The 18,224-nt window shown below is 49.8% G+C and overlaps 1 protein-coding gene across 4 annotated transcripts in view; it reads left to right on the top strand.

The window, feature by feature from the left end:
* The window catches only part of LOC147606852 (uncharacterized), a 102,711-nt gene that overhangs the window by 4,561 nt on the left and 79,926 nt on the right, over positions 1–18,224 (top strand). For all 4 annotated transcript variants that reach the window (XR_015264858.1, XM_086791282.1, XM_086791281.1 and 1 more), the window contains exons 3-4: positions 3,224–3,416; positions 3,530–3,597. Coding sequence is in view for 3 of the 4 variants with exons in the window: in XM_086791282.1 (XP_086647408.1) it covers positions 3,224–3,416; positions 3,530–3,597 (261 nt within the window). In the remaining variant the exon portion in view is untranslated. The remainder of the gene's footprint in view (positions 1–3,223; positions 3,417–3,529; positions 3,598–18,224) is intronic.

Here is an 18,224-nt window from a genome sequence, read left to right as displayed (position 1 = left end):
AATTCAGTTTAGTACCAAAAATATCAAACAATGCCCTCTAGAAATGATTGATGAACTTGGCATCTCGGTTTGACACTATGGTCCTAGGGATCCTGCTAATCGGGTACCAATGCCGAATGAATAAATGGAAAACATCTTCGGCGGTCACATTGGCTCTGCATGGAACAAGCATAATAAATTTGCTAAATCTATCAACAATAGTTAAGCATTGAGTATTACGCTTACTTGGATTGGGAGGCAGATTTGTGACAAAGTCCATCGATATATCTTAGAAAGGTCCTTCGGGAATTGGTAAAGGCTGTAACAACCCTATCTTCTTCCCATGAGGAGCTTTCACTTTTTGATAAACGTCACAGTGTTGCACATGAGTGAACACATCACGCGTCATTCTTGGCCAATAATATTGCCTTGCTAGTTTCTCTAGAGTCGAATTCATGTTCCAGTGACCACTAGTGATGGCATCGTGGGCGTCATGGAGAAGAGCTGTCCTGAACGACTTCAGGACACAGAGTTAGCCTTTGTAGAAAAGCTAACCATCTCGTATCAAAAAGTGGCATGGTCCTGTGGTATCCAGTGTTTGCTCCCACTATGTACCGAACTCCTTGGAATCCGCATACGTGTGCTTCATGTCATCTAGTCCCGTACCAACAAGGTCAAGTCTAGTGGTCTGAATCAATGTCACTGTTCCCTTCCTGCTCAAAGCATCGGCCATTCGGTTGGCCTTTCCTGGAAGGTATTTGATGATACCACCAAATTGCTGGAAGATTTGGCTCTAGCAGTGTTGACGGTCACTCCACTGTGCACTTGGCATTGTCTGAATCCAGCGTAATGACTGATGGTCAGTGTGAACCTCAAATTCATGGCCATAAAGGAAATACTTCCAATGTTTGAAGGCCTAAATAACTGCTAGGAGTTCCCGATCGTAGATCGAGAAATTCTTTTATGTGGGTAGCAACTTACGGGATGTATAAGCTAGTGGATGGCCATTCTGTTGTGACACAGCCCCGATTGCAATGTTACTCGTAGCGGTGATCACTTGGAGTGGCTCGTCGTGGAAGGCAAACGCTAGACACAGTGCTTCTGACAAAGCCACCTTGAGGTTCTTGAATGCCTCTAATGCCCGTGGAGTCATTCGGATCTGTTGCCTTGGAGTCTTGACACCCTTGGGCAGATCAGTGAGATCTGCTGAGAGGTCAGAGAATCCATTTGTGTGGGTGGAGTATGTTTGGCATATGCCCATAAAAGATCTGATGTCATATGCAGTCTGTGGTATCTCCCAATTGACAATCTCGGCCACCTTGGCCGGATCAAGTCGGATGCTGTCAGCACTGATTATGTATCCGAGGTAGTGAACCTCGAATAGATAAAATTCCGACTTCTTTTGATTGACGCAGAGCACGTTGCTTTCCAGCAACTTCAAGACTTTCTGCACATTAATGTCATGCTACTCAAGTGTAGTTGAAAAACGAGTATGTCATCCAAAAATATGAACACACACTTTCCTATTAAGTCCCTAAAGATTTGCATCATCATGTGGTTGAATGTGGTCGGGGCGTTCGTCAAGCCAAAAGGCATGACCACAAATTCATAGTGAGCCCGTTCTGTACGGAAGGCTGTTTTGGGGATGTCCTCCTCAACAATCCTCACCTGGTGGTACCCACTCTTCAAATTGACTTTCGAGAACACCTTGGCCCCATCTGGCCTCTCTAGAATGTAATCTATTCGTAAGCTGTAGAATTGGTTGCTCTTCGCCAGACCCTCCAGCCTCTCCAGAACCTTCTCAATGGACCCCAACCGTCGACATCTATTGTGGTCCAAAGTTCTTCAGTTAGCACTCAGGGTTTCCCTCCAGCTTGATGGGGATTAGATTTTTTCACTTTGTACATATTACATTTCATGATGTACTGTTGGAAGTATAGTGCTTTCCTTTCATTCATTTTTTACCAGTTAGTAGTTTCTTTTTCCATCTCAATTCTGTGTTTCCTTTTTCCTCACCGAGGACGGTGAGCGCTCTAGTGTGGGCAAACCATAGGCACCAAGGGTGCCCACGGTGTGCAGTTTTCCAGTCTCGTCTAGCTGAACCATCCTGGCTCGATCGTCTTGGACCATCCAGCTGGGTCATCTTGGACCATCCTGGCTGGACCAGCTAGTGGCCGCAACAACAGATCTTCAAAGAATCTCCAAGAAGCGCACCAATGGATACAAGGGAGGTGCATGTGCCAGCATGCACCACACTTTCACACACCGATTGACATCTTCCAAAGATGGGAGATACTCACCAACGGCATCCTTGGATGCGTGTGACTCTGCAGAGTGTTAAAAGACACATCAATGGAGTTGTTGAGGCATCCTATTCTACATACATCTTTTCATCTCAGTCCGCTCCGTGATGGTCATGTCGTCTTGTTCATTGAGTCCTGTAGTCACTGTGTCATTCCGTCCGGTGTGTTGTCCATCTAACTGTGACCACTGTTGGGTGTGTACGGTGCAGGGAGGCCAATGTAACAGCTTCTTGGAAGTAATTTAAGTGATTTTTACAGTATTCTTGTGCATTGTTTCATGCTTGCATTCAAGTGTGTTCAAGTGCTACATTGTGTCGTGCGGGTTGAGGACTCCTGGACATATTGTCCAGACGAACCACCACTTTAGTGTGCCAGGAAGCCAACCCTGCTACAAGCGCGGGCTCCAACTAGGTAAAGAGCAGCTGTACCTGAGAAGAAGGAAAAGCTGGGGGGCAGGAAGTGAAAGTGGGCCAGGAAGAGGAAGCGAGTGGGGGACAGGTGTAGGGGGGGGATCAAGGTGGAGGTAAGGGCACGGCGGCTAGGGAACCTAGGGGTGGCGGCAGGGAGGGGGCAGAGCAGCCTTTTTGCGCGCGTGCGCGCGGGGGGGGAAGGGGGGGGGGTACAGGCAAAGATCCAGCTCAAGCTCCTCATGCTGTCCGTGATTCAACGTTATTTCTTAGCTTTTAAAGTGTGAATTATGAATATTTTTGAGATGGCAACCTTGCAGGTTGTGCTTTTCATGTGCATAGGGTGGTGTGGTGCCATAGTATGATGTGATTCTTCTCTTTTAATATGATGGGATGGAATGGCCTGGGAGATCAACACTAGCCTGGGAGTCACTTCTGTAGTTTGACTTTGTGCATACTTTTGATGTTATGTACAAGGACATTAGTATACAGTGTAAAGTAATATAATTTTAGCTTTCTTGATTCCTTTCACAGGAGCAATCAGAGCCCACGGGAGTCATTCCTCTGCAAGGTTGTAAAGTGGGCATTGCCCCTTGTGGATCAGATGCTACAGTCCAGCACGTTTTTATCATAACTTTGCCAGAAGACCTCGCGGGGTTGGGGATTATTAAACGCACTAATTATGTTTTGGCTGCACGGGACTATGAGGACATGCATTCATGGATTGGTGATTCTCTAACATGTTCACAGAGAACCTTCTTATGCTTCTTATTAAGTAATTAACATTGAGATAATATTTTATAATCACTTCTCACAATTGTGTCTTGTTTTCTTTGTCAGATGCAATAAGACTAGCATCGCTGTCTAAGCGGAAGCTACAAGCAAAAGTTGACCATGCTTATATGGAGGTAGCAATGACTCCTAAATAATATTATTGAATTCATTTGCTAGCTCAATATGATAATTTTTTTTTTGGAATGGCCTTGGGTTTTATCCCTCGTGTTAGTTGTGAAGGGGTGCAACATATTTTACGCATAGCATTAATAGTGACACCACTTATCGCAGAATAAGAGAGTCTTGGTTTTGAAGAATCAAAGCCCTAGATCAACAATAAAATCATGTAATGGCTGCTGGATCTTTGGGCATCCTGTGAGCATGTGTGGAAAAGGAATTTCAAACTGAAGCAGGGGCAATGAAAGTGGATGGATTGCATTTCAAATGGCCAATTACTTGTTTTAGCATTTCCAAACATAAACATAATCACTTCTGTAACAGGCCACGGCACATTAGATATTCCAAAAGTCCCAAAAATGGCCAATTACTTGTTTAAGCATTTCCAAACATAACCATAATCACTTCTGTAACAGGCCATGGCCCATTAGATGTTCCAAAAGTCCCAAAAATTCCAAAAGAAAAATTTTAAAAGAAAAAAAATAAAAAACATGTGTGGAATAGCTGCATCTTGCCTTCTACCTGATCCTGCCTGATGTCTGGTGCCTGGCACATGGTCGAATGAGCTGCCAGACATCTGTACATACATAAACTCCAAATGGATTACAGAACTCTGCGGAGTTACCCATGGAAGACTACTCAGACCTACCCAAGCCTACCCTAATGGCAATCAGCCTGATGTGTGCTGCTGTCGGCGTGGACTAGGGTTCATAGCGGGGCACAATGCTCATCCCTTACCCAAAACTTGCACTGTCTATGTGGCACCCAAGTGCGGGGTGCATTTGACATCCCCACCTGCTTAACTTGTTGAGGGAGTCCACCTTCTTCGGAGCACTGCCAACATTTCTTGGCACTCCTTGGAAAATACTACATGCTACACATGCTGTGGGCAAAAATGCATCATCTGCATCAAAATTGCATCATCTGTACCGTCCTTCCTGAGCATCGAGACTTTGATATGTCCTTGACACATGCCTCTGAGGGGATGAAACCATTAACTTGGGCAGTTTAATGAGGATTGCATAGTTGCCAGGCGTTTCATGAAACACATTTCAGAAACGTTTCTTTCAAATCCCAGACATTTCAAAAACATTTCATACAAAGCGGGGGGGGTACAGGCCCCAAAATTTATATATAAGTTTATAATATGTAAAAAATATGTTGCCTTGCAAAACAATACATTAAAACATGTTTACAAGTTAAAACTAAAGAATCTGGCTGACCTAGTTATAGTGGGCACCCAACCAACCAATTAGCATAAATAAACTGGCAATATCAAGAATCAAGATCCGGATTCCAGCATCAATAATGGCAACTACTCAAAACTCAAGAAATAATATACAAAGCAGGCTAGCAGCCTGCAGGCAAGAGTGACATAGTCCATTGAGCACTCAAAGTGATCACAAAAAGTGTGAATCCTAAGCTGACACAAAAAAAGAAAATTGAAGTCTGAAATACACAGTAAAGCATGCAATCATGCATGACAAACAATAAACTAGAGGAGCCTGATAGCCCCAAAGACTAGAGCCCTCAATCTGGAGTGTGGGCACTCAATCCTCAACATCCTTCGGGTGCTCATGCTCCTCCCAGCTCATCCACTCTCAGCATGTAACATTGTTATCAGAGCTCTCAAGGTAGCCCAGTTTAGCATCATTCATCCTTAGAGAAAATAGCTATCATGTCAATTAAACCCAGTTTTAAAGATTCTGAAGGTCAGTAGGAGCTTTTGCTTTTACTTGCATTAACCCTGCATGAGCATATGCATAGCATATAGGGTTGCTTCAACATCTTTCATAATAGCCTCCAGCAAAGTCAGAAGTTAGTTTTGCATTTAAGTCTATAAGTCAGCCATGCATAAGCATCAGTTATCAGGCATTTGCATTTTGCTCTTGCAACAATAAGCAAACATGACCAACAGTGATATGTCAAGAGAAGGCTGACATCCATCGTCAAAGGGGAAAGTGGAGTTTTGTGCTTTCTGTGGCAACAGGGAGTTCTCTTCAGCATTCGCCATCATTCAGTATATGGCACAGGAAGTGGCTCCACATCCGCCCCTGAGGGTGTAGAGATTCAGGATTCTCAGAGAGAGTGTGTGAAGGTTTTCGCTAGGCAGACTCATTGGAAGTTGCGTTTGTAAGTGGTTTCGAGGGAGTTCTCGCCAGTCAGTTTCCCATAGTACTCGCAGTCTTGGCTCAGGTATCATTATCCTCAGTGCTACTGCATAAGCCTCAGAAGTAGCATTGGCTTAGTGGAGTGGGATCAATCGCCAGGAGCAAAGCGTTGCAAGGTTACAACCATAGCAACAAGTTCAGCAGAAGGGGATGTCACATGCACCAGTGCCCAGTGACACGCTGGCATCATTAAAGCATCATTAGCAAGCATCTTTAGTAGATGTGTGGCAACATTCAGGGCATGTGTTCAGGGGCCAAAAAGGCATCAGTTTCAGCCGGCAAATTATATTTGGAATGCTCAGCAGATAAAGTATCTTATGCATATTTTTTGGGGATTTATTGGACAACTTCAGATTTGTCCTCTGTAGAGCTAGCCGACCAACAGCCTGAAGCCATATAAAAGGAGTCGCATCATTCTCCATTAAGCACATTGAGTAAGCATTCATTGTGGTGGTCTCTCCTCAGCCTGAAGCATTCCAGTCCACAGAGTCCATAGAGCATGTGCGTTTCAGCACCAAACGTAGCATCAACCAAAGAGGCTCAGCTATGCATTTCTATCATTGGAGGTTCCGTAGTAGTAGATCTTCATCATCAGCATCAATGCAGCGTTTACAACAACTATGCGTGGCCCTCAGTTAGTAGCATCATTATTCATCATCAGAACGCATCTCCATCACATGGCAGATAGTCTACATCAGCCGCATCATCATAATCAGCAGGCATATCAGATTTGTGCATAGATCTCATTGAGATCTTAGTTGTACTTCCGCATTCATTTAATTTAGCTGCATTGCATTTCATCTATCTCTCTCTGAGTCAGATCTACTTCTCTCATCTCTCTACTCCCTACTCTCTTGTTATCTATCTTGTGAGTAATTGAGTACTAAGTGTAGTCATTTAGTAGGCTAATTAGTCATTCCCTTGAGAGCTTTGATACCAACTCAACATCCTTCGAATGGTGATGCAAAAGCAACTACCTTCGGGTGCTCATGCTCCTCCCAGCTCGGCAGACCACTTTGCGCATGAATCCCTGTCGGACTCTTACTACCCCCTCAACCACAATGAACATATATGCAAACTTGGTTTGTGAGGGCTTTAGAAGCTCAAGGTCACTACTGGCACGATACATTGCCAAGACCTTGGGCCTCTTGGTAACTAACTTCACCAAGCTACGCGTAGTGTCAAAGATGTCAGCAATCTACCTAATCTTTGCAAGATCTTCAATGAGCAAGTCTAGGCTCTGGGATGCACATGGAGTCCATACAATCTGTGGAAACTCATCCTCTAGCATCCATCCCATAGAGACATAGTTGCTACCATTGTCAATGACCACCTGCACTATGTTTTGTGGGCCTATCTCCATGATAGCCTCTCGGAGGTGTGACTATATAAACTCTTTTCGCCACTGTCCCAGGCATAGATGCATCAATGGCATGTAAAAACAAAGTGCCCTTGCAAGAGGACACAAAACATTGTACACATTCCTCTTGCGTATATCTCCCATCATGTAACAATGTGTAACCATACTTGGTCCAAGTGGCTTTTAATGGCTCCATCTCCACCTCCACTACTTGTTGCTCTCTTCTAATCTCTTTAGTGCGCGAAGTCTCCTAGGAGGGTCCCTCTCACTCACATCCAATGCGGTTGATTGCCCTCATGGCCTTTTTCCATTGTGGGGTGCGCACAATGCGAAAGACAAAGCGCATCAGATGAAAAGCCTAGTGAGTTCCCTAGTTGCATCTTTAATTGCCTGCTTTTGCATGCTTGCTTGAATGCTTTCTCTCTTTAGAGAAGCTCTATGTGCTACAGGAAAAGGGCTTCGTGTTGGTGTGGGAGTGGAACTACTAGCACCCTTGGATCCTTCTTGGCTCTATGCATCTTTTTTTAAAACCAGAAAAGATCCTTTCATTAGTTATAAAAAAACGCCCACTGGGCTACAAAACCCTCTCCTACTCATAAGAAGGCAGAGCAGAGATCCAATCAAGGCAGCTAGGGAGACTCTCCCTAGGTGCAAAAAAGTACAAATAACTGAGAGGCTATATCATACAATAGGAGGGGGGAAAATCCAAACAGGTGGCCTGCAGTGCCAACGGGAGGTACCCGCGTGTAGCGTATAGAAAGGGCCACTGCGCCAAGTGGTGTGGAAGGCCTGGCGCCGCAAGATCTCTCGATCCGAGTCGCCCCGGATGCGGTCATACTGTCCTCGCAGGGTGTGAATCAACTCCTGCCAGATAGCCCAAATAGTCTCTGCTGGTGGCTCCAGTCTCCCCTCAAAGGCCCTGAAACAACGGGCTCTCCAGGTGAACTATATGGTGAGGCTGCTGAGGAGCTCCCATCATAAATCCCTCTCCTGTGTCCAGCCGGCGGACGAGAAATCCGGTGAAAGAACAAGGCAAGGCTGGCCCCTAATGAATCTGATGGCCTGGCTGTCCTGCTCCGTCTCGTATCCTAGAGCTGGCCCTGACGAAGTCGACCAAGCAGCGGCTCCCCACGTATACATGCCCTCTGGAGAGAGGGGGGCCAAGATGCGCAGCATCCTCAGCCAAATCTGCTGCGCCTGTGGACAGTCCCATAGGCAATGTCTCTGTGTCTCCAATGGGTGGCTGCATCGAACACAGGCCGGCGGAAGGTCACTGTAGACAAGCCAGGTGCCAACTGCAGAGCCCCTGTGGGCAACCAGCCACTGGAAAGCCGAGATCCTGTGTGCCTGTCGGCTAGTCCAGAGCCTGGTCCAAAAATCCTCCAGGAACTCCTGTGAGAGTCCCTGTAGCCGCCAATGCTCCGATGCAGCTGGAGAGACCATCCTCCTTGCAGTCAAAATATGCCTCCCCAAACGAACAGTGTACTGGAAAAAGGTGATCTTTGTGGCCTCGGGGGACGCATAAGGATCATGCCACTCGTACTCGCCAGGGTCCCACTGGAGCCGGGCCAAGGGGCGCACATCATATGCCCATATGCTCCAATTAGAGTCCACATCTGCAGGGTCTGGATCAATATGCCACTTCCGAGAAGCGGCGGCCACTACTCGTATCCTCTGAAAGATGCACTCTGCAACCAAAGGCGACTCCGCCTCCACTCTCTGAAGTCTGCCCTCATCCTGTATCTCATAGTAGAGGCATCTACCATCCTCAGTGCAAGCTCTGACAGCAATCAGGATCTCCAACTGTGTAAAGGCTCCCATCCACCGTGGGGCCGCTGGCTCGAAAGGCGTGAACCACTCCTCAGTGAGTGCCTCTTGAATGTCATCCCTCATAATCAGCCCCCCTCTGAAGTGACTCAGCCTCTCCGCCTGGATCTCCTCCGGGAGACTGCAAAAGGCCTGCCAATCTCCAAAACTGCGTGCTGGGCCTGCCGCCAAAATGGTCCCCAGGCTAGACGAGGCCGAGAACCCAGCATATGACCCTGCTCTGCTCGCAGGATGCTCAAGGCAAATCTGTCCTCCCATCCTCTACTGAGGCCTATCCTCCTCATCTCTATGAAGATCCACCGTATCTCTAGTGCCCAAGTGCCCCCTGCTGGGGGAGCTCTAGCCTACAACCGCTGAAAAAGAAGCTCCTTCCAAGGCTCAGCGCCTGGCAGCAGCCCCCGAGCAATAAGCTTCCCCAACAAGGCTCTACTCTGATCAGCTGGATCTATAATGCCCAAGCTCCCCTGGGCCAGCGGAAGAGTAATAACTGCCCAAGCAACCTTAGCCCGGGCCGGTTGACCATCCCGCCTAGACCAAAGAAAGTTCCTGATCAGCCTCTGTACCTGGCTGATGCAAGAGCTCGAGAAGATCCAGCCAGACGTGATGTACCACATAGTTGCTAAAAGCACCTGATTTGTCACCACCACCCTCCCAGCCAAGGATAGCCGAGCTGTACTCCAATATAAAAGCTTCTTCCGAATGCTCAGAAGAAGCGGGGCGATCTGCTGCTCAGGTGACAAATCAAGTCCAATCTGGCATCCCAGATACCGCACTGCTGTGCCAGGAGGAATCCATCTAAAACCCGGGTCTGGGCTCCATGCTGGAGTGGGAGCGCTACTGATCCAAAAAGCCACTGTCTTGCGCCATGTAGATTGGCCTCCTGGCCATGCAGAAACAATCCCGTGTCATCAGCAAACTCAGAATCGAGCAGGTCCTCACCCCGGACTGGAAGCTGGAGTCCTCTCAAACCAATCTCCTCTGCTGTCAGATACATGCTCATAGCCTCTGCAAAGAAAAGAAAAAGGAACGGGGCGAGAGGGCATCCCTGACGGACTGATCTGGTCAACTCAAAACTCGCCCCCCGTCCTCCTGCCATCAACACCTGGCTACGAGCTGTGGAATATAGAGCCGCCACTCCTTGAATCGAGTCTGGCTCAAAACCCAGGCGAAGCATAGTGCCCTCTAGAAAACCCCAATCGACTCTATCATATGCCTTCTCGAAATCGAGAAGCATCACGACCAAGTCCTCACCGAGAAATCTAGCTCGGGCTGTTGCCTCCCAGAAGGTGAAAATGTTGTCGAGGATACTGCGCTCCTTGACGAATCCTGTCTGGGTAGCATGAATCAACTCCCCAAGGAAGGGCTGGATCCTCAAACTCAAGGCCTTTGCTAGGACCTTGTAGACAATATTGAGGATCGTAATAGGCCTCCAATGCCGAATATCATCTGACACTCCCTCCCCCTTGGGGATAAGAAAGATCAAGCCCTCTGAAAAACTCTGTGGCATCACCCCAGTGTCCAAAACGTACAAAGCCCTTGCGGAGGCCTAGCCCCAAAAGGTCCCAATAGCGCATAAAAAAGGCAGGCGTCAATCCGTCCTCCCCAGGGCAGCTATGACGTGGAAGGACCCTCAAAGCCTCAACAAGCTCATCCTCTGAAAGGGGCTCACCCAAAACTGTGCGCATACGATCTGTGACCCTCCTCTGCACATGGGTCCACACAGTCTGTCTGCAAGCATCACGTGGCTCCGTGGCTGGCTCCGCTGAAAGCAGGTCTCTATAGAACTCAGTGGCAATAGCTCTAATCTCCCCGGGCTCAGTGGCTAACGATCTGTCCTGCCTCCTGAGCTGGCGTACTCCTGCTCGAGCATGGCGGGGTCCGGTGATCTCAAATGGTGCTCCTGCATCATCAGAATATCAATACTGCCCCCAACCAGGCATCTCTGAAGCTCCTGCCTCAAGCAACCACGATAACGTACACAGTGTGCGCTGCCAAGGCCCTGTACATTCCATGAGATGATCCTCATGGATGACTTGCTGAGGTGGAGGCTGTCTCAGCCATACGGCGGGCCTTCACAAGTGGCTTGGATGGAGAGTTATCCCCATCCGAGCGGCTACGAATCTGCCCACCCGGTGTGCTGCAAGAGTCTCGGACCAGGCGCCAGTGCCTGTGTCCCATAGCGACTGCCTCCCGCTCGGAGAGAGAAACGTCATGTATGCATACATAGCCAGGGTCTCGTGCTAGGTCTGCCACTATGCGAACCACCAAATGTCGATTCCCGGAGGCATCCGCACTCCCGGTATCAAAGAAATGTGCCAACTCCCAGAGTCTGCCTATCACGTCTGTCATCTCCAAATCGCTAACATGGTGAGAAAACTCAACTGCCTGAGTCTTCAAGATACTAAGAGCGAGATCCAGAGTCCACTCCCGGTCGCTAGTGCCGCAGAGAGGGGAAGGAGAAGGCCACCGTTGAATGAAGTGCCTCCTCCTCTCGGGCAGGAGGTATCACCACATGAACTCTGATGGGTGGTGGCTCATGGGGGCCCTCCGCTCCAAAAAGGCGTGTGAAGGAGTAGTTGAAAGCCTCCGAGCGCTGTCTAGTGTCGAGACTACTCAGCCAACTGTGGATAGAGGATATCCGTGAAGCACGAATCGGCATGGTGGGTCTCCTCTGTAGTGGTCGAGCAAGGTCGGTGCTCAGTGCCCACCGGACTGCACGTGAGCGCCAGGGTACTGCCAGTGCCTCCCGGGGAGCTGAGGCGAGCGGAGGGGAAGGAGGGGGGGGGAAACGGGGGTGGGGAAGGAGCCGCTGAAAAAGCAGGAGCGGGAATGGGAGGAGGCGAAGGTGGGAACGAGGCGTGAGGGGGGGACGGGGTGGGGGGGGTGGGGGCGAAGGGGGGGGTGCTGGCATCTCCTGATCTTCAGTCTGCGCTGGGGTCTCCTCTTGGAGGGGAGCAAAGCTGTTCCTCACTGGAACCCAGTGATGCTGAGGCTGTGACTGCTGTTGTGTCGGTCTCTGGGCATGCTGCTGTGGCTGTCTCCCTCTATGGTGCCCCTGTCCAGGCTGCCAATCCGAGGTCTCTGTGGGCTGAGCAGGTGTCCCGGAGGCTGCCTGTCGAGCCGCATCTGTGGGCGGGCCATCGGGGGTCTTCTGCTGCGGTGAAGGTCGGGGTCTCCTGCGAGGGCAGGCCTTGGCCAGGTGGCCGACCTGCCTGCATATAAAACACTAGTTCGGGAGCCCCGAAAACTCCACTCTCTGATCGATCCATCCCCCCCCTATCCTAGGTAACTGAATAACCTTCGGAAGGGAGGAGATGTCAGGAACCAAAACTCTGACCGAGGGCAGGCCAGCTGCTCTAGCCACCACTGAAGCTGCTGTGGGGCCAGTCTCAAGCACCGAGCCACCAATGATCCTATCCTAGAAAGGAGCGGAAGGTACTTGCGGCGAAGTCCAGGAAAGCAAACTGTAACATGGAATAGGCGCTCTCCTTGCTCGGCCGCTACTGGGTCGAAGCCATGCTGCCAAGGTCTGAAGAAGGCCCGAGCGCCCCTGATGTCAAGGGGACTCATGGCTAGGACCTGGGTCACGCTCTGGGCTGTCTCGAACTCAATCTGGTAGTGTCCGCGGCCCAGTAACTGAACGTCCAGGATCTTGGCCCACATCTGCAAGAAGGCGGGCCTGGAGAAGATCCCGGATCTCCCCTCTGCTGGGGCGAGTGCCAACTATACGGCAGATGGTGGAATGTGCCTGGAGGCGTTCCACCTCTACGGCGAGGCTCGCTTCCTCTTCTGATGGGGGTATCCTCAGGGGCGGGCGAGGGGGCTGCGGAAGAGTCCCTCTGAGGTGGGGCGGGAGGAACCTCCATCATATTTTGAAGCTGAGTCGAGGGCGAAGCGAAAAACGGAGGGTGCAAGAACCAAGCTGCACGAAAAAGCGGAGCGGGGAGGGGAAGAGGGGGAGGGGGCGGAAGACAGAGGGGGAGGGGGCGGAAGAAAGAGGCGGAGAAGAGGGGGGTGGGGAAAGCGCGGAACGAAAGGGGGGGGTGGGGAAAGCGCGAAAGGGGGGGGGGAGGGCGGGGGCAGGCAGGGGGCTTGACGTGGAGGAAGGGGGGGAGCGGGGGGGCGTGAAGGAGACGGGGGCAGGCAGGCAGGGGGCGAAGGGCTCGAAAGGGAGGGCGGGGGGCGCGAGAAGCACAGGGGCGCGGAGGGGGGGTGTGAGCAGGCGGGGAGAGGCGAAGTCAGGAGGGCGGGGAGGGGGGGTGCGAGCAGGCGGGGAACGGCGAAGGCAGCTCGAGGGGGGGGGGGAAGCTTCAGCGAGCGCGAATGAACTTGAGTATCGGTGGCTCTATGCATCTTACTCTGAACCCAACCGGGTTCATTTTATGCATCTTACTCTGAACCCAACCGGGTTCATTTTATGCATCACCTCTATCCTCACTAGGCTCAATATCCTCAGGTAGAGGCCCACAACCGTGTCCTGCCAGTTGCTGTCTTTTCCATTCTTATAGCTCGGCTTTGATGTTTGCAGGCACTAGTTTGCATGCACCAATGCCTTCCCCGGTTAAACTGTGAAATGGGCCTTAACATAGATTATGGACCCTTTTGAGCAAACCCTGCAAAAATCACATTTTCACTTTTGGGTGCTTGAACCACCATATCTTGATACAGGAGTGACATGGGCCCACATGGCATCCTTAGTGCAAGGCATCTTGACAAAGGTAGGGCAAGATTGGCACCCTGGCATGAAAACCCCCAAATTGCAAAATCGAAGAAAAAAGGCACAAATCAGCACAACCAACGTGAGAGATGGTGGTGGGCACGGAACCTAAGAAGTGAGGGAGGAGCTGGAAGGGGCTGATTTGTGCAACGCAGGAGCTCCTTCAAACGGTTTCACACGCGCATGTTGGCGTTTTTTTGAAAAACGGGCTCTCTGGATAAAAAATACTGAAATCGTACTTATCCTAGGTGGAGATGAATGAAACACATTTCAAACATATGAAACGTTTTGTTTCATTCATATTGAATGAAACACGTTTCATTGCAACTATGGAGGATTGAACAAGACACAGGAGATGAAGCCACCAGCAACCATCACCCACAAGGCCTCGCAACCCTCTAGTATATCATTTGCTAGAAATACCAATTTGTTATTAATGAAGTGCTGATTAAAATATGTAGGAAGGAAAAGTCCAAAATTGAATTCAACATAATTCATTTATGATGAGAGAAAAAGAAAGAAAGATATATTAAGCATCTACTAAAGACCCAATGGGCCTATGAGACCAAAGTGATACAATAATGTCCATGGCATATCTCATCATGGAATGGAAAATAAAACAAAAACATAGCTATCTCAGTGGGGTGATAAAAAACTGTCCATGGAATACTAGGAACATAGGAACATGAGAGCAGCATCAGCCCCTAGTAGATGGTATACCACTCTCCAAAATATCAAGCATGGGGCTAATGAGTATGGCCGAGAGGTCTCCCTTAGCTATGTCATGTGGAAAGGTAGCTCGATGGCGGTGGAGCATGTCCTGGATCTAGAGCTGATGAGGGGATCGTGGTTGACGGTTGGGGGCGTCGGGCACGCTGGAGTACGGAGGCCCCGGTCCGAGGTAACTCCTCTTGGGCGAGGTGGATCCAGAGCAGCTTGAGGTGGGTCCACAAGATCCACTGTATCGGTGTCCTCCACCTCCTGGGTCCAGAAGAAACTGGTGATGGTTGGTTGGCGAGGGAGGGGGCGGGGTGGCTCGGGCTGAAGCTCTCTCAAGAAAGTGTCCCTGTGTTTGCGGAGCTCAAGCAGGAAGAGCAGAGTCACATGGGGACGGGGGACGGGGACGGGGACGGGGACGGGGACGGGGAAGTGCCGTCCCGGGGACGGGGTCGGGAACGGCAAAAAAAACCTCTTTTTTAAAAGCAATTTAGGAGTTGTATGCATGACATACATATAGACACTTTGAACAAAATTTTACACCGAATAGACAAAAAAACAAGAGTCATTTTGAGCAAAATGCGCTAATAAAACATCGATGGCACACTGATTATGTGATTGATTGTCTGATAGATACAAAGAGATAAGTACATGCCTCATGGGCAGTGAGGGTTACAAAAAAGAGTGGGTACAAAATAGAGATACTAGACAGATCATAGATGATAGATCACAATAGATCATGCAATTCCATGCCCTTGAACCACCGCCCACTCCACGACTAGTGTAGTGGACCTCATCCCACCATGACCATGTGTGCACCGCCGGCCTCCTTCGTGAAGAGCCCGCAACGGAAGATGTGGCGGCGGCGCCTTCACCTTGAGATGCCATGAATGATGATAGTGTGAGAGAGAGGGAAGAAGGGTGCAATAGAGAGTTGCAAGTTGCCGCTTGACTCTTGAGGCTTGCAAGTCTCAAAAGGGATGGATCATGGAACTTGGAGAGAGAGAGAGAGATGGCTTGGAAGTTGGCACAATGTAGATAGTATAGAGAGAGAGAGAGGGCTAACTTGCCACTTGGGCCTTGAGGCTTGGACAATGGAACTTGGAACTTTGGAAGCTTGAGGCTTGAGCAATGAGGCTTGAAGCTTCAAACTTGAGTGTGGAGAAAAGTCCTAAAGTGTGCCTTCTTTTATAGCTGGAAATTTGCCCATTTCTGCCCGTTTCTGGCCGTTTTCTGACCGTTTATGAACCCTGTCTGCGTCCCCTGCCCGTCCCGCGTTTCGGGAACGCGTCCCCGGGACGACTGTCTGCGTCCCCATTCTGCACGGCGTCCCCTGCGCGTCCCCCCCCGTCCCCGGCCGTCCCCGTCCCCGCGTCCCGCGTCCCACGTCCCTAAGGGCCGTCCCCGCGTCCCCGTGTGACTCTGAGGAAGAGGCCTAGGCAATGCTGGTCCGGGAAGTCAATGATCTTGGAAAGTGGACCAAATCCCTCATGAACTAGATAGTGAAACCTCCCACGGATCTCATAGTATATTGGGCAGTAGCATATGTAATGCTCCTTTGTCTCAAACTCTGTGTGGCATAATTGGTAGATCCTCTCCTCTGGGTTTCCGTATGAGCTTCCCAGCTTTGAACACACTTAGCTTTACTTGTCTCCACTTTGAAGCGGTGGGATGAAACTCGTATCTGGCCAATCGCAATCCGCATGACATGGGACATGTGAGTACTTACGTAGCCCGGCTACTGGATGAATCGATCCTCAGTGAGCGTGAGGAAGCGATCTCTGTAGAATTGCATCTTCGCTGTTGGGAGCTCCAGAGGTGTGATCCATGTGCAATGGGTGTAGAGGCTGAGAAGATCTAACTGGATAAACCGGTTGGTATCCTTGTGAGACAGCCGGAGAAAAGGGAGTTTAAATTGTACGGAGGGGTGGTAGGTGGTCCATGCGGAGCCCATATACTAAGAACCAAGTGGAAACTAATGCATACCATACTCCAGAGTGGCCCTCAAGTGCTAGCTGTTTCGAGGACTCCAGGGCAAGCCTCAGGTATCTGTGGGGGTCCATGTGGCTGATGCGATGGAGGTGGGTGACTATCTGGAAGAGTGCACAAACTATAAACCTTGGCACAAAAAACATTTGGTAAAATTATTACATGTTATAACATTTGACAGAAACACCATTTTTATTATTAATAGAGTGATGAATAAAACAAGGAATATTATAAAATGAGTATGTGGGAAAGGAAATTCAAAATGAGTCTGCAGCATTAGGCATCCATCTTGGTGCTAGTGATGAAAAATGCTCTCTCTCTCTCTCTCTCTCTCTCTCTCTCTCTCTCTCTCTCTCGTTTAAGTTTTTTTTTCCTGGTTTTGTTAGTCTTTGGCCCAATACTACACAAGACTCTCTTCATGCCGCCCTGCCCTCCTGTCCGTCTCCTCACCTTCCCTTGCGCCTCCTCCTCCTCTCCCAATAGTGAGTTGCCCCTGCTCCCGTACCCCCTTTTCATTTAGCGCCTCCCTCTGCTTTCTGAGCTTCCCCCGCCTTTCCAGCCCATTGCCCCCCCCCCCCCCCCCCCCCCCCAAAAAAAAAAAAAAAACCTCTTCATCCTCTCCCTTGGTGGTTGTTTTCAGCTTTTGGGCGGTTTCTCTCTACTACTAGGTTGAGTTTGATCGCATGCAGCATTGGACAGAGTCATGTAGCTGAGCTCTGTCGCACTGTGTATGGCCCAGGTTGCCTTTGCAAGGTGGCAGCACGGCTTCGACCCAGCGTCTGACCCTCTGGCTGGCGTCTCTGGCTTTTCAGTAACAATTTACTTTCCTGGTCTCAGGAAGGAATACCTTCTCTCCTTCCAGTGATAGGTGGTGTTATTGGGAGAGTGATGGAACCCCCCCCAACCCTTGCTTCAGTTCTAGCTGGGATGGCCCGGATTCCATCTCTTCGTATCTACATAGCATCTCCAGAGTCAGTTCCTCATGCCATATCGCTTCCTTGCATCCGGGGAGCTCCTAATCTGTAGAGAGTTGAGTACTTTGGCCTCCCAAGCCAATGCTTCATTTGCCAGTAGATGAGACACCTTGCTAGAGCTTGTTCTCTCGCTATCAGTCTAGGAGGGTGCCTCCAGTGGTCTCTCCCCCCCCCCCCCCCCCCCCCCCCGTTCCTACGTCGGATTATTATCAGGTGGGTGGTGTGAGGTGAAAAAAAGAAAAAAGACTATGCCTCTATAGCCCTTCACCTCCCAAACTTTGAAAATACTAAGACAACGGGGGCACCACCAGCCACCGGCTGGAACACTTTAACAGTTCACCACACCACCCACACCAGAAAGACAGCCAATATAGGGGCACCAACAAAATAATTACCCAACAACACACACAGTCTCAAAGAGCCCTCGCTGAATTGCATAGGCTGTCACAAACTATAAATACATGAACACCGCGTTCCGACCAAGTCCCTTGATTCTCAAGACAAGGAGTACCAAACAGCCTCGAGTTCACAAACCCACACAAGCCTGTCTCCTATCTTTCCTGAGATACATCCCTGAGTACCTGTACACGCAGCCAAGCCTCCATGCATACAGCAGTAAACACAGCCCACAAGCTCGTCCTCCAAAACAGCCCCAAAGGTTTCCTGCAGTTGGCGCTTCTCTACTGTCTTCGGCTTGCAGTCGACACCAACTTCCTCTTCCACTGCCTTGCATCAACTCTCTCTCTCTTCAGAGGGCGCCCCACCAGCAACCCTCTCTCACTTGGTGCATCCAGCTGTGCCGTCTTCGCTACCAGTTGCCCTCTTTGTT

This window comes from Cibotium barometz, chromosome 56 (genome assembly GCF_041138505.1).
Source record: "Cibotium barometz isolate CiBa-2024 chromosome 56, ASM4113850v1, whole genome shotgun sequence".
Classification (NCBI taxonomy): Eukaryota; Viridiplantae; Streptophyta; class Polypodiopsida; order Cyatheales; family Cibotiaceae; genus Cibotium; species Cibotium barometz.
Note: the sequence above shows the minus strand (reverse complement) of the source record. Positions and strands in the feature narration are given on the sequence as shown.